Raw genomic sequence first — 22,078 nt, 5'->3', positions numbered from 1 at the left:
CAAATAATCTTACAGCATTACTTTGTTATTTAAGCTCCACACACACACACACACACCGACTTCTTTCTGTAATTGCTTATTGGTCTGCTCGTAGCATGTTTGTGTCTTGCCACATTTATTTACCCAATATACAGTGTAGTCCTCAATAAGCAGGTAGTCTAATCAATAACTGCACCAAGTCTACATGGATTTTATCTCGGGGGAAGAATGTTTGAAACATGTATTTAGAACCCAACATGGTTCCAGAGGAAAAAATCCATTCTCTTTCTAAATAGAGATTTTGATTATTAGCCATAATATTTTTACCATCCAATGTAGACTTATTTATGCTCCTGTAGAAGCCAGGAGATTGGATGATTCAAACTGTATTTTATGAAAAGTCACTATGTTTTAGTCACAATGTCAAGTACAGGTAATACCCACAACCCTGAGGTGTAATAGTGAGGGCTGTAATTGGTTGAACTTGCTGTTACCATGGAAATATTTACCACAACTGCGAAAATCATGTCGGCAACAATCGGATGGTTCAGTGTTACAATACGTTTATCATCAAAGAGTTGAAACTCACTACAACAAGGTTTGATTCAAGAAGAGGCACTGAAAGTTGTTGGGAAGGGTTCATTTGCATTGGTTTGTGGGATATGTAGTTCCTTACCTCTTGTACACAGTCTTGCATCTTTGCTTTTTTCCATTTTCCAATATTTGTTTTGCTTCTAATCAAATGTATTAATGTTCATGATTCATCTTGTAGCTGGTTGATTTGGTTCAAAATCTTTTTATAAAGATTTTCTGGAATGTAAATGGAGGAAATGAGTGGGAAATGTACTCCCGGAACCGGATCTCTTCAAATTATTTCAAATTATTAAGTAAAATAATCAGCAAATTTACCATTCCAAAAATATAAATGGAAAAACCTTTGAATGGGTGGATATTTGCCAGTATAAGAGAGAGGCTGCTCACACATTCTGGGAGAATTCAGGGGCCTCATCGTTGACATTTGCCATCCGCACACGGACCGTGGCAGTGCCGGAATGAGGCTCATCTCCGTTGTCCACTGCCATCACCACAAACTCATACAGATGGTTGGGCCTCTCGTAGTCCAGCCGGCCCGCGGGGAAAACGGTCCCATGGGGTGAAATGCTGAAGTCTGGGCTCAGGGTGTAATAGGTGAGCTCAGCGTTCAACCCGGAGTCACAGTCCGTTGCCAACACTGGCGGGAGGGAGGACATCACATGGAACCATCAATTAACAGTTAATCGAAACGAGCTGATGAGGCTGCATCAGCTGATGAATATGTTGACTTCTGTGTCGATCATTATCTCTTCATGGCCTTTCTAAACATGTAATAGATCATAACAATGACAGCTACAATTACTTGCGCATGATTTGCACTGTGCCCCTCCGGAGTGATTACCTTCATTTGCAAAAACTGGCTTAAAGACATGAAAATGAAATAAACGGGTTGTATTTTATCACAACTACATTGGGAGATGTTTTTATTCTGATGTGATAACAGAAAAAATATATAGATCTGTTTCTGATGTGTAATGAGATTTTTTATTTCTAAGGCTGCAGCGGTAAACACTGAGACCAGTGGTCACAAAGCTAATTTAAGTTTCCTGTTATGTGATTTTCACTTAAATCTGTTGTTTCCCTCTCATAACACTTGCATATTCTTTTGATGTGTTTATTTCCTCTGTGTCAAGCATCAGCAGCCACATCTCCGTGCTTCATTCTGCTTCCATCTCAATATCACATATTAAAGCTCAACACTGGCAATTTACTATACTCTCTTTTTACAGTCTGTACAATGTGACTGACTCGTTAAATGATAAAGAACTGAAGGAGTAAATTTATCCTAAACCTCACTGTCACTGCTGCTTCCCGGCTTATCTCTTCTGAACCATCAGCCTTGGTGGGTATAAGTTAAAGTGATGGCCTCATTGTAAAGTGTTCATCTATGTCTTCGGCCCGATAGAAGCAGGGTTGATGAGATAATGGAGATTTCAATCCCTCTGTGCCTCCAATCATTTCATTATTTAGCCACACAGTCTGCTCGATGAACATTTTTGTTTCCCCTGCAATGTGAACTGTCAGGAATTCATCTGAGGGAATTAAAAAGTCATACGTATACATGGTGCATCAGCTTCATTTAACTTCCTTGTGACAACATCCTGCCTTCACTCTCTCTGCCTTTCCTTCCATATCAGTTCATTTATCTTTTCATCGGTGCACTGGTTTGTATTATACCACCGACTCTGGTGGCTGTGGCTCCGGGCTGTATATTCGAATGTTTTCAGACTAAACGTGCTCCATTTTTCCTCAGCCAGAAATTCACTAGAAACAATTGCCCAGGCCAGAGATTACCCATGAATCACCTGTGGTAACACAGGAGAGGCAAAAGTCCCACAGGCACAGGCACGTTTGATAGAAAACTACAAGACTGTACGAGGTGTAAGAATACTCCTGAATAATGGGACAGTTTTTGTGTTAAATGTGCGTCTTTAAGGGTATTTCTGCCTTGAGCCACCATTGATTTGTGGGTAACATATAACGGAGAGGGGAAAAAACTGTAAAAATCCGGCTGATATCCTTCTGTGTATAAGGCTGCAGCTAAACATTCAATGGGGTCTAAACGGTACGATATCTTAACACATCTCACGATCATGGTGCAATGAGAAATGTAATATCTTTTCACACAGCAAACAGGAAGAGGAGCTTTTTCCTTTTCATAGGAACATAGGTTATCACACATTATGAAACACACATGAGTAAAGATTTGCACAGTGAATTCTAACACTTCCTTCTGTGATACCACTAAACACTCAATGTTTATGATTATAATATAATGCCATGATAGATACCATATGTCCATGCCATTACTCACAATACGCAGCATATTTATAATTGTGATTATATGATCACAGATGTGAAAGATCTATTTGTTTCTTTCAAAATGCAGAAGAGAGAGTATCCTGCGTCCATATGCTGAGACAATGACTCGAGGTCTGAACTGCATCTTTCCTCCCCAAAATACATCTGTTGTTGTCTTTTCTCAAAAGTGACATCTTGGATATTCTCTCTCTGCTATTCAAAGAGAAGCAGATGGATGTGAATTGCGGGGTCAGAGGAGGCTTACCCTGAAGCAGGGACGTTGCCGTGGTTACAGTCTCAGGGACTCCATCCACGCTGTAGATGGATTGGAGGAACTCCGGGACACAATCATTCTCGTCCGTTATCAACACCTGAACCTGATTAGTGCCAGTGTGATGAGGAAGGGAGAGGAAGAGGAGAGGAACAGGAGGACACAGACAAAAATCAGAGTGGAAGAATGCAAAATTAGTTTCTCCTCCATAACCCTCAGATCCAGGAGACAATCATATGAAATGATCCGTACAGGAAGCTGACCCCTGAAACCTAATCCATATTGCATTTTATAGTTTCTTAAATAGGCAGTTCAACACATCCTTTATCTTCCACTTCATGATTTTCCTGAGTCAAAAATAGAAATGTTCCGAGCATGTGTGTGCCTCACTGTGTGTTTTTGACAAAGGCCCTTAGCCGCTCTCCGCCCTACAAGCTCCCTGTCACCGCTGTGTGTAAAGTGTGAAGTGACAGCTGAGTAATAGTCCTGAAATAGCTGGGATAGGTTTTCCCAGTCTCCATCGCAGAGTTCAAAACATGCAGTTGAGCAGAAGGAGATTTCGCCTGCTAAATCTGTGGAAGCAACTGAGCGCCTGACATGAGAATTGGGTGAAAAACGAAAAAAATCTTTGAATTAATAATTTAAATGAAACCGAATTCATGAATAGTTCATCTCAAAATATCCGTTTGTGAATGAAGTTTTTTCGAATTTGGAGCTCTCGCACACAGACGTGTGTTTTACACAGTTCATCTCCAGATCACACTCGCGAATAAAAAAAAACATTAGTGAGACACGGGCAAGGAAACAAGACCTAGAAGAAGAAGAGAAACCATTTGGGCCCCCCGCTCCATTTGTTAACCTTTCAGAACCATCCAGCCATGCCATTCCTGTACACAGCTTCAAACTCTGCTGTCTGTCCTTTGTGGTTATCACCAGGTGGTGTCGTGTCAGGAGGTCAGCGCTGAGACCAGATCATTGCTGTTAATGCACCTTCAGTGAAAGTCCAGTAGGAGAGCACAGCTTTTCTTTGAATTTCACTTTCAATAAGATCAGACACTTGTGCAGCAGATGCGATAATAAAACATCACAATTGACCTCAGCTTTGGGGTTAGTTGAGCTGAGTGCATGAACCCTCCTATGACTCAGGCTTTCCGGCCGTGCAAACTACACTGACCTCCGTGGCAGTGCTGAGGCTGCCGGGCTCCTCGCTGGCTCGCACCATCAGCAGGTAGCGTCGCTGGTCGCTCTCATAATCCAGCGTCCTGGTCAGACTGATCTCCCCCGTCTCCTGCCGGATGCTGAAAAGACTGCTGGGATTGATCAGCAGGCTGTAGCTGATTGGTTGCACCTGGAAGGAAATGGCAAACACCACCAGGAAGCTGCGGAACAAAGAGAAAGTGATTTTCAAAAAAAATCAAAAGCTGTCCTTGCTTTTCGATTTCAATTCCACACTTGTTGAATTAAAATCGAAATCCTCTTTTACTACATCAGCACTGCACTGTAATGAAATCAATTACTATATGGCCCATTGACTACATCCCATAAACACATTCAATCAGTACTTGTCAGTTCTGTGCAATAATGTAATACTATTATGCAGATATCAATGTTTGTTTTCTGGTTTGTGTTCTCTAATGGTGTGTGACGATGACATGTCAATTTGTGCTCGAGTGCGCTGGTGTGACCAAATGAATATTCACCAACATTCAGTCAGGTAGAGTGTGGAAATCCAAACCTCAGACGAGTGAGTGTCGACCCCCAGTTATTTGATAAACAAGACAGTACAACTGTGTGTCAGTTTGAATTATTCACTGTGCTGTAGATGCAAACCTCCTTGTGTGAGTGATTTAATGTTTGCATTCACCCTGAGTGTGTGTGAGTGTGTTTGTGTGTGTGTGTGTGTGTGTGTGTGTGTGTCCACAAAACAACTCAACAACACATGGACTGGTTTTCACCAAACTTGATGGGGATATTATTTGAGAGTATCTCCAGATGATTCTCTTTTGGAGCTGATTTGTCAAAGGTCGAGGTCCAGATCAGCAAAAATATGAACACATTTTCCAAGCTGTCTCTGTAAATAATAGGACTAGAGGGACAATTTCCCATCGAATGATATGTGATGAGCAAATTACATCATGCATACTTCAAAAATGCCTTTTTTAAAGATATATCTGCATCCTATAGGATGGACGAGCTTGTATGGATCCAACATTATTTATGATCATCACTATGAAGTTATAAAAAACGGCATCGTATCGTGAAGTAATGAATTATCTTTTTGGAACCAGTAGAGACACAAGTAAAAAGGTACATTCTTCCAACAAAGTCCAACAGCCCATTTAAATTCATACAAGCAACACCAAACTGCACACACTCATTAATACCATCATCTGATTTCTTTCATTAAGATTCACACGTAATTACTTAAAATCTTCGAAATCAAAGAAAAAAAGTTCAGCATCTTTTGTGTTGTGCTGCTAATCAATAGACTAACAAACAAATGGAAACATAACCTCTGTGGCTACGGTAATTACAGCTCATTTGGATTAATCAATCTTTTGTAATCATATGGTATAAATTACAAAATCATGACACCATTATGAAACGGCATTATAACAGTATTGCCTGTATGTGCAGGGTGTGCACTGTTTTTCATTATATTGTATATTTACTCTTTAGTCAGACAACAAGGCTTTCAGTCAGGTGTCCCTGTCCCTGTAGACCACATGACTGTGAGCCAGCATGCAAAATACCACGGCCCTGAAACTGAAGCAGCTAAATAGAATTCAGCCACTAGTCATTTCCTCCCTGCTTATGTATGTGTGAGCGGATGTTAGCCCATGCTGTACTCACGGCTGTCCTTCAGGTGTGTTCTCCGGTATGGAGATGGCGTAGCTAATGTTGGTAAATTGCGGTGCTCGGGCTCCCGCCATCACGGAGAGCATGGCGGGGGCACTGCGGCTGCCCAGGCCGTCAAGGGCCACCACACTTAACAAGTACTCTCTGTCCCTCTGAAGCACCAGCCCCGTGGTCACCACCTGGCCTGTGTTCTTGTCCACCGCAAAGCAGCCGTCACCACCTACAGGGAAATACAATATTATTTTCTCGGACTGGATCCAAACCAATCCAATACTGCTGACTTGAATAACAACTCAGAAATGTTACCCAAATGTTAATTTGAAATAGTCTGCCTTAGGTTTGCTGAGTTTAGGGAACACAACACATTTTTTGTAAAATATGCAGTAATTTATATTCATTGAAATGCAGTATTTCTCCCCAATTTATTTATTTGTGAAAATAATATCAGTGATCTGGACATAAAAATAAACACAAAAATACAAGGTTAGTTTAATTAAAATCTTATTTTGTGCCACAGGGAATTACCTTTGATTTTATAGCATGTATTTGTAATTATTAAAGATTATTAAATACATGATCAATATCTACATACTCTTATTATTCTAACACAGACAAAACCCAATGGATTTAGATTTTTAAAGCAGCTTCACCAAGATGATTCTTTAATTGCTGTTTTTTGTATTTTCGACATTCCGCTTTGACTTTAACTTGAATTTACATTTACAATTATTCATTTCGCGGAAACTTTCATTTAGAGAAACGTACAAGTTAGATACAATCTGAGCCCCAATACATTTCAGAGAATAATCCACTCAACACACAGATGGCCCCTGTATCGCCGAGTATTAGTAACATCAGTATTTTCTTACGTATATAAGAAAAACCTTGTTGCCCCAAAATGTTACTATTGAATGATGGTTCTTCTTTGTCGTTATCAACCCAACAAACTATCATCATGTTTTCACAAGCATGAGGCTGCGCAGATCTAAAATGAAACTACTCATAGAGACATTGCTCCAAAACTTGCAGGTTACCTTTGGAGGACAAGATTATTACCTGTCTATTTTCTAAATAAGAAAAATACAGACTTGTCTTTTAAGTACATTCTTAAGGTTACAGAGTAACCACTCTTATTATGCTGCATATATTTCTGTACTTGCAAGACTTGAAGCTCTTTTACTCCAGATGATGTATTTTTAGATGGTTTTTCTACTTTTACTCAAAGGTACCTTGTAGCATTTTTGACCACGAGTAGCACTATCAAGGTTTTTATATGCAGGCCTGCATTTTCTTTTGTACTGTGTATGCACACAACAATGCAAGTGTATGCATGCAAGGAAGTCGGCCACTAAACAAACATTTGTTCCGCTGATTGATAGTTGGTGACAGTAATGTGCAAATATTTGCAGCAATGCACCAATAAAGGCGATGAAGAAGAAGACGACTATAGTGAGTTTGGACGTAAACAATTCAGGCGTCCAGAACACAGTGACAAACAGCTGTCTTGTTTATACTCCACAGCATTAGGGAGACGATTTAGATAACTTTTCCAGCACTGTTAAATACTAAAACGGGGTCAGACAGGCTGACCTCACTCGCAAAAGGCCGAGCTACTCTCATCCTCTTGAGATCTTAAAAGTTAAGCGGAGGATAAGAGGGTTATTTAATACATGTTGAATCTTTAAATTGGGTCTAGACAACCTTGGATCTGAAAGTACTTAGTTTGTACAAGCTTTTAGCAGCAAACCTCATGCTTACATCGGTTCTTAGCATGGTCGTGCAGACCACGGGTACCTCGTGGTTTAACTTACATCAGGATGCTGTGTGATGGACTAATGCGAGTCAGAAGGAAGTCGGCAGGGTTTTGTAAAGCCCCATTGGCAAGATTAGCGCATCCCCCCATCTTTGACATGCCAACAAACCTCTATCCCCTCGACCACCAGGGGGTATACTACCCTGGCTGACTTCCAAAAGCCCACTGTGCGTGCGTTTCGTGCGTGAGCGTGTGTTTGCCTGATTCTGTGTGTGTGTGTATGAAACAGAGAGAAGGAGACAGATAGACAAGAGTGCATGATAAGTGCATAAACAAATGTGTGACGGCCTCTGGCTGTGTGTGTGATTGCGTATGCATGTGTGTGTGTGTGTACAAGAGAGGAAAGCAACTGAGACACAGAGGCAGAGAGAGACAGGGTGAAAGAGAAGCAGTGAAACTAATGGACACCTAAAAAGTGTATGGATGCATGAATGAATGTGTGAATGCCTGTGGCTGTCTGTATGAGCGACTCTGCTGGTGTCTGACAAGTTGGATTTATTTCCGAGGCTGTATGGACTGTCAACCTATTTTAACAACAACACAACCTATTTTAATCCCACTTTCTACTTATGCGTCTTGTGTGTGTGCGTGCTTACCATCCGACAGGAAGTATTCCACCTCTCCACTTTTGCCCTCATCCCCATCCTGGGCCTGGAGCTGGTAGACGAACGTTCCCGCAGGAGCCTTGGGGGAAACTACAGCCAAGTAAGGGTACGGCTTCATATTCCACTCAGGAACGTTGTCATTTACATCAATGATCTTCAGCTTCACCTTGTTCAGGTACCAATCTGGGCCTGGGGGATAGTGCAGAGATAGTGACGGAGCTGCGGTTACTGAAAGTGACAGCTGTCATGTAACTGTGTGTGGAGAGGCGAGACAAGCAGCCAGAGGGATCCAAAGCAGCGTAATGCAGCGAGTCAACTGAGGGAACAGGTATGTGAGATATAAATCAACTGTAGTTGATGGCAAAGCATAATTCTGTAGGATCAGAATAAACCTCATTCATATATCTGCTAAGTGGAACTGACACCAGTGAAGTCAGTTCAGCTAAAAGTTTTGGCCAAAGCCAATTATCACATCTGTAATGGCAATGTACCCACTATCTTTCCACTTCCTTTTGCTTCACCACAGCCCCCAGGTTTGGGAGAATGCTGTGAGTGGATGTCAGGAAAGCTGTTTGGGCCCATGGTGGAGGTTAGTGACTGTGACATCAACCAGCCATTCTCCATCAGGGCTCCCATTCAGGCGACCAGACACCCAGGTTCCCATGGGAGAAAGCCTCAGCTGCAGTCTCATCCACCAAGTCTGTGTGTAAGCTACCTTGATCTACCCGCAGGGGCCTTGGGATGATGCCTCGTGGCTGCATGCATTTTGTCACCTGCACACTGGCTCATTGAAGAAAATAAGAAGATTCCAGAAATCCAATTACCAACTCACTCACCCTGAGCTTGGGCAGAAAGCAAGACTGCACAGGAGCTCTGGGAGAAGGGATGTACATTGCAGCCTATATGACAAGCGCAACGGATCCTTATCCACATTAAATACCACGACACCACCTGGAAACTCTGCATAAAGAACGTCTGACACTGTCACAGGCCTGATCTAGGGCACTTTTTGTGTAAAATCTATTCCTGCAAAGTGGAGCAAGTCACCGAATTGTGAGCTAAGAAACTATTTCCGCAAAATATTGACTGTGATCTTGTGTCAGCGTGGCATGAAGGAATGTCAGAAGAGCTGCCAACCAGTTCAGTAGGCTGTGATCCACAGAGGCCATCTGCCTCACCCCAGAGAGGGAGAACCCCCTGCCAGGACACACACACACACACACACACACACACACACACACACACACACACACACATACACACACACACACACACACACACACAAGGTTTGACATACTGACAAGTCGTCATGTCACACCCAGACACATGTTTGCACTCTTGACAGAGCTGACATTACCATGTCTCTTTCTGTCTTCCTGTCTAACTCTCACACACTCAGACATAAACAACCACCAACGCACTCTTAAGCAGAGAGGTGAGTTACCTCAGGGCTAAAAGTAACTATGGATTTCAAATCCCATTATGTAAAAGGTCTCCTGTGTGTGACCGTAAGCTATTCATGGACTTTTTAATCCAAGACAAAAGCAGCGGGAGTTTGCGATGCATCCTTTCACTACCTGAGGGCTGACGCAACAGATGTGCTGTGGCTGCACAAAACAGTTCTACCTTGCTGGTTTCCCTAATATTCTGTAACCTAATGTCTCTCCAAAGTCAATTATAATATGATAATATAAAACTTTATGTTGGTAATGATCGGTGCCTGCACACAGAAAATGGTATTAAGTCCTCAAACAGTATGAATTGCCATAATAAATCTTCCACTGCACCTACATGTTTGCTCAAATGAGTTGGAAAGCAGAAAACAGATGGTGAGATCACCAGTCCTCTTTCTTTTTAAACTGGCTTACAGTTAAGATGCATTTTGATGGGAAATACAATGTGTCGCACACCAGGCTAGCTCCAGAGTGTTCACAACCGAAACACAATAGCTATAAAGTGTGTGACAGCTCTTAAAAGGATTGTTAGAGGGATAATAACAGAGGGAGGAAGGAAGAGAGGAGAGAATTAATCTAGCTCATTGCTCAGGCTTTAAAGTTGCTCTGCAGAGAGAGAAGTTCTGACTCGGATCTGACGACGGTTCGTTTTGGATAAATGGCCACAGCATCGTGGGGGCACAGAAACCAATCAATGTTCAGATGCTATCTACTAATGTGTCGACAGCAGCAGTTTATGCGATTTAAGCCAGATCATCCTGCCCCTTAAGACGGAACAATCCTTTGGTGATGAATAATGAGAAAGGATAAAGATTGTATTGCAAAGTGGAAGGGTTTAAAAGACACTTAATCAAAAGGAAATCAGAGCTGCAGCACTTAACATTTACTTGACTGTCAAATCTTTGCGGGGGGAGCAGAGGGAGATGCATTCCTTGCCTCCTGCTTGTTGGTGTCTTTCCCAGCCGTGTCTCTGTGGTAATGGTGGTGATGATTTTACAAGGCTCCATCTAATTAGCTTGTTACAGAGAGACTAATCAGAGCCAAGGCAGATAATTAGAGCCGATCAGCTCTGGAATGATAATGAAGAATGTACTTTTTGAGTGTGAGTGTGCATATGTGTGTGTGTGTGTGTATGCGAGGTGAGAGGCCGCTGATGTGCAAGGGCGAGCGAGATTGCACGCTGCATGTGCTGAGGCTGCAAACGTGTGCGACTTCTCTCTGATCTGGTGAGTTAGGTGGAGAGTGGCGGTGAGCGATGCCCCACGAGCCGCAAACCGACACAAACCGCCTCACATGACTGAAACAAAAAGATGTGATCAAATAAAGTCAGAGGCTCGCAGGCTCCACTGGATTTTTCAAAGTCAGATATGCTTTCTGCGCTCATTGTGATGAAAAGCTGGTCCATACTGTGCACTACAATCCCAGATAAGAGCATCTGCAGGGGGGGACTAACTGTATTAATGTATCATACAAAGGTGGGTGACAGGGGCGCAGAGTACGGTTGCATGGTCGAGGCTTAGTGAGTACAAGCAGCGTGGTGCGTTTGCATGTGTGAGCGTGTGTTCTATATCACTGCAAGGCATTCTGTTGACGTTTCCTGCTGTTAATCCTCTCCTTGGGTAGTTTCTATATAAAGCTGCTAAGTGGCTTGGCCGTATGAAAAGAAAAAAAGTTGTCTCAAGTGCTTCTGTGCACATATACGCTGCCCACAGTACAAGGACACTGAGTGTGTGTGGGAAGGAGATGAGAGGAAACCAAGTGAAGGAGAGAGGCACAGATACAGAAACACAAATATCTACAGAGGGAGCGAGAGAGACGGAGAGAAGGAAGAGGCAGGCAGCACGGAGGAAGGAGAAGTATTGTGTGATGCTTAGCAGCAAATGTAAAAAAACATTAGAGACACAAGAGCACCGGGGAAGCACAACAAACAGCGTTGCACCGCAACAGATGCAGGGAGCATCCACGTTCGCAAAAAGAGCATACAGTACAGGCCATGAGAGGAAAAAATTAAGATAGAACATATGTTGTAATTAATAACACAGGGCTTCTCTTATTGATCCCTTGTTCCTCCTACATCCAGTGAGGAAGGAAATTAAGAAACAAATATTTCTGTGTGTAATTAAACAAATTGCATCTACAAGCATAAATGTCAATGGCCCGTGCGAGACATGGAATTTCAGGGGTGTTTTTTATCCACTGAGTGAACGGAAAGTGAAAGTCAGCTCAATGGGGGAGCAATAAGGTACATTAACCAAATGTTTGCAGTGTTAAGGAGGCTCTATTCTGGGCCGCCCACCCCTCCATGTCTGTGCTTAAAGCCGAGCACGGAGCTGTCAGCAGGAGATCAACGCGCTAAAAGCACAGGGGGAAAGAAATCTATTAACTCATTTAATCCCGGCGCCGACACCCTCGACACCCTCGACCCTGCAGCAGCTCAGAATGGCTGACACAGTAACCATGTAAACACACATGCAGGGCATTTCCATCCCAGAACAATTACAAAAGAGAAAAAAGTCAATTTTTTACTCCAAGTCTACACGTCTGCAGAAAACGCACGTAACAGTGTTCGATAAAGTGGCCCATTTTAACTATATCCTGTTTTAACTTTAAAATCTTAAAATGGAACAACTATTTTCAGAATTGCCTGCAAGATACATGAGAAAAACTTTTTTTTTCCAGCTCTCCGCCACAAAAACAAATTGTGTACATAAATATTCTGTGTGTAGTTAATTTCTTGTACGGGAGTGCCATACACTTTAATCCAAACCCCACTCACAGAACTAGTGATAGCAGAGCAGCCAGATACAAATGGAAAGAAAAATACAGGTACAGTGCACGTAGATAAAATGCATGTACAGATAAATGTACACAGCTAGCCTATACAAGCCTATAGCTACAGGGAACGCAGTAAACAAAAAGGTCCACACAACAGCAGCAATTATCCTCGTGGTGCATCTGACACCTTTATTCTACTTTTATTTATAGAATTAAGTACGTTTTTGTTGAATGCAAAAATCAACTCAAGATGGATGGATGGATTTCTCCTTCCCATAAAAAACCTCCATCAGCTATAACCTTTCTGGTTGACTCTTTTTTTCTTCTTCTTGTAGTTCTGCCAAAGGAAAGACAAAACTCATTCAATCCCTTTTGTTTTATTGCTTTGAGCAGAGAAGAATGTGGCCTATTCACTCACATAGGAGAAGGATTTAGACGGAGGCGAGTGCTGAACGGAGATACACTGGTACTGTGAAGCCCTCAGGGGAAAGTAAATACATTACAGTTTTGTTGAAATATCTTGAATTCCATTTAAAACAAGCACGGCCAATAATGACGCCACTGGCTCGTTAAGTAAGAAAAACACTACTTTTTGCATTTAGTGGCAGGGGAGTTCTGACTTAGCTCTGGGTAGTGTATTTAGCTCTGAGTTCCATCCTCTATCTCTGGATTGAGCGAGACCTTTTGAACAGCAGTCGTTTTGGCTCTGACCAAAGACATGCAGCTAATTGGTGACACTAAACTGACCTTAGGTGTGAATGGTCATTTGTCTCTATATGTTAGCACTGCAGTACGCTGGCAACCTGTCAAGGATGTATCCTGCCTCTCGCACAATGTTCGCTGGAATTGGTCCCACCCTCCCCCATGACACTTACAGGATAAGCGGTTTCGATAATGGATGAATAATGGACTTCTGATAAAAGGTCTAAGGGCTTGTTAGTATGAGAGACGACTGCCGGATTTGTTTCACAAGCATATAACCTATAAAAAAAAACACTACAATTAATGTAGGGTCAATTCAAACTGTTGAGAATAACAGAACAACATAATTTGAAATGAGCAAGAGAACAAGATGCACAAGGATGAATGTTGCCTCACTTAGGTCAGCCCCAATACTCTTCACATTTTATGTTTGATGTGACAAATGTACAGGTGATTACAACTGTCGAGATTCACAAGATAACGCAATTTGTGATGAGACGAAAAAGAAAGATTGTAGTTTGAGCCACAACTGTGTCATCCCCGATATATCCAACCCCAAACCATGACGTTAGCTGTTTCCATGCGATACTTTCCAACCAGCGACCAGCAATCAAAGTTGTTTGGAACAGGTAAAGCAACTGTACATTTCTGTTTTCAGGGGGTGTCCGTTGTTATACAGACATTACAAAGCCAATTCACACGTCTGCCCGAGGGAGAGACAACCTGCAGGAGATCTTGGAAGGCTTTGAAGAGAGATGTGATCTCCCTCGGGGCTGTGGATCAGCGGATGGATCCAATATCCCAATTACTCCTTGCAATAATGCAAAATGTCTATTACAGCTGCAAAGGGAGCTACTCAATTATTTTGCAAGCTGTTGTGGATCATCTCTCTCGGTGAGTGATATAAGTATGGTACCCACACAATCCAAATCCCCCTGCTGACTTGCCCAAGCAGAAAAAGCAGAGTAAATAATAACATTATTGGTGGCTCTGTTCCATTAAGTGCACAATGTGGGTGAGTAAGCGAGCACAAAGCCAGAACCCTGAAACTGGCTCACCTACATCGAAAGCTGCCATCACTAATTTGTTTGCTTGCACTTGTGTTTTCCCGCTGTGATGAGTCAAAATGTGTCCTCTGTAAAAAAGAGTCTATTGTGATTTTTGTCTGACAGAGATTGACTAATCCAGCGTTTAGAAAAAAAAAGTCACACACGAGGACAAGCGTCCGCTTGTTTGCGTCTGACGTCGCCGTTACATGCTGAAGCAACATGCTGACGAGAAATCTAGTGAATGTGAACTGACAGAAGAGAGCAGAATAAAAAATTTAAAAAACTCGTCCATGATGGAGAACGTTAGTCATTTAAAAATATGACTCAACAAAACCCTGCTAGCCATAATGACGAAGATACAAATTTGTTCAGCTGAGGTCAGAAAGGTGTCACGTCATGTAGTGAAGAAAATACCTTTTTCCTTCCCTGGTGTTGAACAGTTTCAGGATTTAGCTCAATAACAGGGTCAGAAATTTAATTTCTCAGTCTGCTGCCAATGAAAAACCATTACTGGCTGTAAAATCCCTGTGAATCAAGTGGTTTGACATGGGGGCAATGGGACCGTGTGGGCTGAGGTTATTACTATCTGACGGATGGACTGATTAATTATATTTTAATTCATGTTTTTTAAAGTTTTATATATTAGAAACTTGTCATATGAATCTTGGAATATTGGGCCAATCTTTCTTTATTTAGACTTTTCTCTCTTTCTCTCTTTCCTCTCTCTTCTCTGTCCTCACCTGTCATTCTCTGAGCTCCATGTTCCCTCTGTGTCTATAGACATGAACAAACAATAATTATATGAATTACTATAGACTTGTTATGTTATAGTGACAGTTTGCCTGCCTCCAGTCGCTCTTTCAACAATAGAAACTGCACCTGTGGAAATGTGACTCACTCTAAATGTGACTCACTCTAACTTGTACTGTGAACTGAGGCTCTCGCTGTGTGTGAGACTGAAGCGCCAAGCGTGTAACTGCAGCCACAAAGAAGTGTATGTCACCAGCGGTAGTCGTGTTTTTTGAGTCGGCCATTAAGTGTGCAGAGAAGAAACGTAAGAACTTAGCGGAGGGATGCGAATGCGCTGTGAATTTTCCAACACATGTGAAAAGTTACGGTCAATGTCGCCCAGCAGGTGACTGTCATTTGCATTCTCACATGCAGCCCCTGTGGGAAGTGTCAGGACAATATCCGGACTTCAGTGCATATCTGAAAGCAGCTTTACAGACAACAGTATAACATTAAAACATTTATCAAGTCTTTAGGGGACTCGTGGCTCAGTGAAGTATCTTCCTTGTTGCACAATCTGCTCAATTGACATCTCAAATTACCCATAAATCTACTCTGCCAGCTATTTAACACCTGTTATTGACTGATTATCCACCTTAACAGGTGAGAGTGACAACTTCACACACAGATGCTGTTTACTTAAGCAAGCCTGAAAAACAACCCTCTGCCGTGCGCACCTCCAAGGAAATTGCTTTTGTTTTTGGCTACAAATTACACGTGTATGCCACTGGTCATGTGGAAGCATAGCTCGCCTACATCAACACAGTGTGTGTAAGTGAATATGCTTTTAGATGAATACAGCGGTGGCTTCCATGATGTAACCCCAACTAATTTCTTGTTAAAGACATGATTTTAAAGGAGGAGGTGGTGGATGTTCTTTTTGCTGAGCCGTGGATCATCATCTGAGAATCGCCCAAAAGCTCATCACGGACACTGGTTGTTCTATAATTTCTTTTCATGTCAGTAGTTAGAAAATAACTTGATTTTCTGTAATCATCAGATTATTTATTTTAACTGTGTTGAGTGTTTGGCCAGCATGACACGCGTGTGCACTGGGTGAAGCAGGTTTGGAGCACTTGCAGTTGATTAACGTTTTAATTATAGAACAGTCATGCCTGTATTTGTTTTTCCTCTTGTGCCAGATAGATCTGTGTTGGTCAACCACCTGTTGAGTCTTATATTGCCCTGCATGGGCTTTGCTTTTGAAAGAGACAATATAAGGCCCCAGCCAAACCGTGGCTAATCCATTAGCGGTTATTCAGGGTTTGTGTATTTCATGTTAAATGGATTGTGCTTGCTGAAATATTGCCATGTTTTTGCTATTCTGAAAATGCATTTGATAATTTGGTGACAACCTCTTTCACATTTGTTTGAACAGGATTTGAATTGTGACATGACGTCCTCTTAATCCACCTTAGCATATAAATCATTGTCATGGAAACGGGATCATTAAGGTGCTCATCACCAGAAATATTTGTTTTATTTATATATATTCTTTTCGTTCTTGCCACCAGAATCTGGGATTTGTTCTGATCGATACCACGTTAACAAAAATCACCAGTTACCATGATTACCCATTAAACTGGAACACTGGTGGGATACCTGAGTGAATCCTGCTTGGAACAAATCCATATAATCACAGAGCTCTGAGCAGTTATTGCTGTTTACATTGACGATGGAAAAGTGATGAAAAAGGATCACCAGATCTCTCATGTCGAGTTAAAACGACAGTGAGGGTCAGTGAAATGTTTTTAATCAACTTGAAGGTTATGTGTTGTAGTGATACACATCTACAATGTATAGGCCTATTTGAGCAACTGCCCAGTAACCTCAGACAAATGAAAACTATGCTCACAGGGGTTCGTGGTAATACAACAAAGATACTGAAAAACATTTATTAAGGTTAAAAAGCCCCTGTGCTTGACTTGTTAGGGATTGTTTTGGTTTTTCTGCATTTTGTCTGTAACCTTTCCAGTAATTTTTCAATATAATTTATCATATGAACAAAGAAACCTCCATAACGATGAGCACTGAAGGAATCCTGAACTAACAGCCACCACAACGTGTTGGAGAACTATGAGGGTTTTTATCTTGAAGCTGCTTTACTCAGGTTTTATGTCATTTTCGGGTCTGTCTGTTTTTGGAGTTGTGGACGTCGGTTGTTGTTTTCATCTCTCAAAATCAACAAAGCTCTGTGAATTTTTATAATGAAAGTGTTCGAATGTTACATTGGATGTTGCAAGTTGTAAAAATAAAAATGAATTGATGTTTGTCACCATCTTCCCTTAAAAAATAGAAAACATATCTAGAGTGGCACGCATCAGTGCCCACATGAAACCACATTTAAATTTACAAGATCTTCATTTTTATTTGGATCTGCACCAAATTGCACAAACTTAAAATATCAGTCTCTCAGACACGCCTGTTTTTTTCCCATAAATTATAAGAAATCGAGGAAAATGTCAAAACTACTCGATTTGTCCAAAAGAATGAAATCTAATGGGTTCTTCCCCGACACACAACACACCCTTCCACTAAGTTTTGTGGAAATCAACCAACCAACAAACAGACATAACCACCTGGGGAGAGGGAATAAGAGAAGTCAGCCTCATTTGTTTTGGTTGAACATTTTTTCCTCGTGTCTAACATTGACAGCCTGATGATTTACAGGCCAACGACTTACAACTACCTCAAACACTAAAACTCCCTTCCCCTCCTGTCGTCTGTCCTTCATAGAAAATAAAATTTTTATTTATCCTTGACTTTAGCTCTAAATAATCAATATGAGGCCTATAAAAAACGGCTGTAAGTCTACAATGGCAGTGACAAACACTTAAGCGCTGACCTGCCTCCATGGGAATCACACTTCAAACCTTCATGTTGGCAACCAAACAAAGGCCGTTGATCAAATCCACACTCTTTAAGCACTCTTCACTTCACACACATCACGGTTACTCTCATCTCACTGACTTGAATCGATTCTAGGTCCCTTCCCTTCCTTGACTTTTGTCTTGTGTTTTTACTTCGGTTGCATCATCCTCCATTTGCCGTGGCCACAGTGTGTTGCAGTGAAGAGAAATGATTATTCACACATTTAAAAGCAAATGTGTGTTTGTCGGATCCTGACAAATTTGTCAGGAAGGCTGAGGTTACCTGTGTAATGGGTAAATACCTGAATCCATGTCGCTCCGGTCATTTTAACTCTGAGTCCTGCTGTCACGTCACGTCTTGTGTTGTACTGAGCACAAAATGTTGACCAATCATTTTTCATGATGTTTAAATGCAGCCTCATAAACTCTGGAATCAATCAAACACTAAGTGACTTCATGTACTGATGAGGTGCTGACAACTAGTGATGAGTGTTTATTAGATAAAGTGAGAACAGAAACCAACTGCAGCTTCTGATCTGATCACTGAGCAGCTGTGACCAGACAACAACAAAGACATCTTCAACAAAGTCACTTACCGGAAGGTTCACGGTAACGCTCGGTGTGATTGGACCAAGATTCAAGGTCAACATCTTACGTATGACGACAGCAGGTTAGTGCGTGACCTCCCGGGAGTCATAGAGATTGATTAAAGTGCAGTTTGACAATGAAAGTCTATGAGAGGGAGTGTGGGCGGTTTTCAGCCCCGAACAGGGCGTGATGCTGCAGCTGATTGGACGATAATATCCAGAGACAGCAAGCAGGACGGACTGTCTTGAGAAGTTGTATAATTTTATACATTTTTAAAATAATAATGATGATTATAATGATAATTAACACAATTTATCACCATCATATCGCCCCCTATTGACCAGCCGGTCCTGAATATGTTGCCAGGATTGTATGTATTCCGTTAACAAAGAAAAAAGGTCATTAGCGTTAATGGAGAAATGTCATTAGTCCTCAGACCAACGGAGCATATATTGAGTTTTCTTTTTTTAAACTCTATTCAAAAAATGTGGATGAATATAGATGGAATGACAAAGCTTTGTCCGACCAGCAATGGACGCTCACAAAGATCTTTCCAAACCCGACTGCTGATAAAATCCAGGTTACACAACTAATACAAACACATTATAGAAATCTGTGTTCATTGCTAATGAAAACCAATTCAAAGACCATCTAATTACATTTAACTACTCTCAATTGTAGGTACTCTGATAACATGTAAGATGTGCAGATTAAGGCTCTATTTCTTGTGCTTGTAGTGGAAGAGGCTAAAAGCAAATACTAATGTAAAATGTAAGTAAATTCAAAGTAAAATGCAAGTACCTTGTAGTTGAGTTAAGTACTTACATAAATGTACTTTGTTTCTTTGCACCATGTTACAGAGCAGTGAAGTGCAAGAGAGTTATTTCAGGCATCCAGCACTCCCAAATTAATGCTGAATGAAATTATCCCACTCGACTCATCAGCACAAACAATACAAGTGTGTCCCTTTGGTAAAGGAGCAGAACAGAGAACTGTTGCACACCTCTGCAGTGTAGCTATGATGTAATACTTTGAAAAATATTAAAATGCCCCATGTTATACTGTGAGTAAAACTAAAAAACCTTGAGACGTTTCCATCACCACTGACGAGTAGCAGACTTCAATATCCTCACATTGAACTACAGCCAGGTTCATCACTTCTTGGGTCCCAGGAAATATTCCAGTTGTCGTTTTTGCTATTTGCATATGATTTTTCTGTATTTGCATGTGTTTTCTATCATAAAAAATAATACATAAATTATGTTATGAATATGTGCAATAGCTGTGAAAGAAAATATAAGCCAAGCTAGCCTAGACTACCCATTATTGTTATTTTCTTCTACTCAGGCAGCAAGAAATCCTTATTTCCACAGATATTGCAGCGTTGATTTACTGTTTCAAACAAGACTTTTCCATCAAGACCCACACAGCAGAGAAGTACCGCCAACACATAAACAGTCAATTAGTCCACTCACCATTATAGCAAATGCTAAATACACAGTCGAAGACAACAGGACCCAGTGCTCCCACCACATCAGTATTTGCACTACAGGTTGACGTGGGCAGTAACAGGACTGGTGAATGCAAGGTAATTAGGATTTCAGTTTTGTCTTGAATGAAGCTGTTGCTGATTGCATTTCTTCAAAGAAAATGGCCCAAAAGTTTTGAAGCCATGATTGAAAGTCAATTATCTACAGGTCTTCTGTAAGATTACAGATGATTGGGAGGTAAAAGCTCCCTAACTGAGGCTGTACACAAACAATTTGTTGTGTAAGAACAAGAGCGAGAGGCCTGGAAATTGATTGGATGGAAAACAAATAAGGTAAATTGAACATCTGGCAACAGCAGCTCTCTTCTCAGCTCTATAAAGACCTATAGATTCCTCCTTGGAGCTTTTGATGGGCAGGTAAAGGATTTTCTAGGTGAAACATTTGAGAAGGAACTTACAGTGAGTCCAGGTGAGTGATAGTGTGTGGGATTCCTTGCATCTTCACAAATGGAAACGGGGAGAAATAACTGTACAGACAGGTATTTGGTCACATTTGCATAAGCCCTACATTAGTAGTCAAGTATTGCATCTTCTCAACTATCAGTGATATCACACATAATTAGATCTGACTGTGAAGTATGCTTTTTGTTCTCAAACCTTGTGCTGAAACAATGCTGCTGCTATCCAAACAGACACTTTGTGTAGAAATAATATGCACTCAAGCATGTGCTAGTGGAGTCTATGGGTACACTCACCCATCCTCACTCCCACCAACCCACTACACTATAAATGACATGGATGTGCGGTGGCACATGTGCACACCCTGTCACACAGTTCACAGCAGAGACTGGTCTTTTGAAAAGGTGGAAAGAGTGTTAATCTAAATGATACTGACAGATGGAATATTTCAGTAGTAAGAGGATCTAAGGAGTAGATATTTATAGTAAACTATGTTTGGCCTCTCCCTGCCCTGTTCTCCACCTCGCTCTGGGCTTTCATTTTCTGCTTGGAGCAAAAGAATGTAGTGTTTTTCTGACTCATGCACACGATGTGTGTGCATTTATTGGTTCTGCAGTGTTGGAGTATTGAAGCTTTATTGAATTTTGTCTTGTTTGTGCATCCGTGTGTTAGTGGGCTTCTTACGTGTGTGATATTGTATGGATGTGCATGCATGGATTCGGAGTCTACAGTGCGGTGTGCTTTTGTTTTTAAGTGTGTAGTTTGTGTACTGATGTGTAACAGTAGTTGTGCTTGTGCCAGTAAAACTTAGATTTGTGAGATGCTCCCGTGTACATCTCAGCTTACAGTTGCCTGCAGGGGTTAAGTGGAAAGAGTGAGAAGTTCCAGGAAACCCAATGGAGCTCCAGATACTGTATATATATATATATATATATTTGCAGTAAAGTCCTGAAGATGGAAGTAATGTTGGGTTCAGCGAAGGGTGCACCAGCTGCTAGTGTTTGTTGTGGTATGTCAGAGAGCTATCTTTCCCTCCCTCATTTGATGGAGAGGTAATTTCATCTTTATGATGGCATGACTCTAATGATGATGATGGGAGAGCTGAGAACATGTCAGAGGGAGAAACAGTGAAAAATACTTTGTGCGTTTGTGTGTGTGTACATACAAAAGCAATACATCTGTGTTTTTGCTGTGTGTGTGTGCACGCGTATGAACGTGTGTGTACGTGTGGTCACAAGCAGGATAGGGTCCAACTCCTGCCGCTGTCCCCATCAATGGGCTGTTAATGGAGAGTAATGAGGGAGCACTTCCATGGCAGATGTGCCCTCTTTGCAACTCTGCTCTACTCTGAGTCAGTAAAACTGACCCAAGCGAGACATCAGCAGGCAAGCGGCCGCTCCCCACTCAGATTAAGACCTGTACGTGTTGCAGGTATTTGAATGGCTTGTTCGCTAAGTTTGCCTCACGCTGCTGAACCCTAG

At 41.5% G+C, this 22,078-nt stretch overlaps 1 protein-coding gene across 2 annotated transcripts in view; it reads right to left on the bottom strand.

Annotated features, from left to right (window-relative positions):
• LOC109642332 (neural-cadherin-like) overlaps positions 1 to 22,078 on the bottom strand; it is an 84,820-nt gene that overhangs the window by 48,816 nt on the left and 13,926 nt on the right. Inside the window, exons 1-6 of one of the 2 annotated variants that reach the window (XM_069528262.1) lie at positions 18,658 to 18,769; positions 8,414 to 8,611; positions 5,999 to 6,224; positions 4,320 to 4,524; positions 3,140 to 3,251; positions 961 to 1,210 (exon numbers count right to left, since the gene is read on the bottom strand). In XM_069528262.1, coding sequence (XP_069384363.1) covers positions 961 to 1,210; positions 3,140 to 3,251; positions 4,320 to 4,524; positions 5,999 to 6,224; positions 8,414 to 8,540 — 920 coding nt within the window. In that variant the 5' untranslated portion in view covers positions 8,541 to 8,611; positions 18,658 to 18,769. Of the gene's footprint in view, positions 1 to 960; positions 1,211 to 3,139; positions 3,252 to 4,319; positions 4,525 to 5,998; positions 6,225 to 8,413; positions 8,612 to 18,657; positions 18,770 to 22,078 lie in introns of those variants that run through there. The other variant, XM_069528261.1, reaches the window with a different exon arrangement.

Source organism: Paralichthys olivaceus, chromosome 7 (assembly GCF_024713975.1).
Source record: "Paralichthys olivaceus isolate ysfri-2021 chromosome 7, ASM2471397v2, whole genome shotgun sequence".
Lineage (NCBI taxonomy): Eukaryota > Metazoa > Chordata > Actinopteri > Pleuronectiformes > Paralichthyidae > Paralichthys > Paralichthys olivaceus.
The sequence above is the reverse complement of the archived record's forward strand: the minus strand, read 5'-3'. Positions and strand labels throughout refer to the sequence as shown.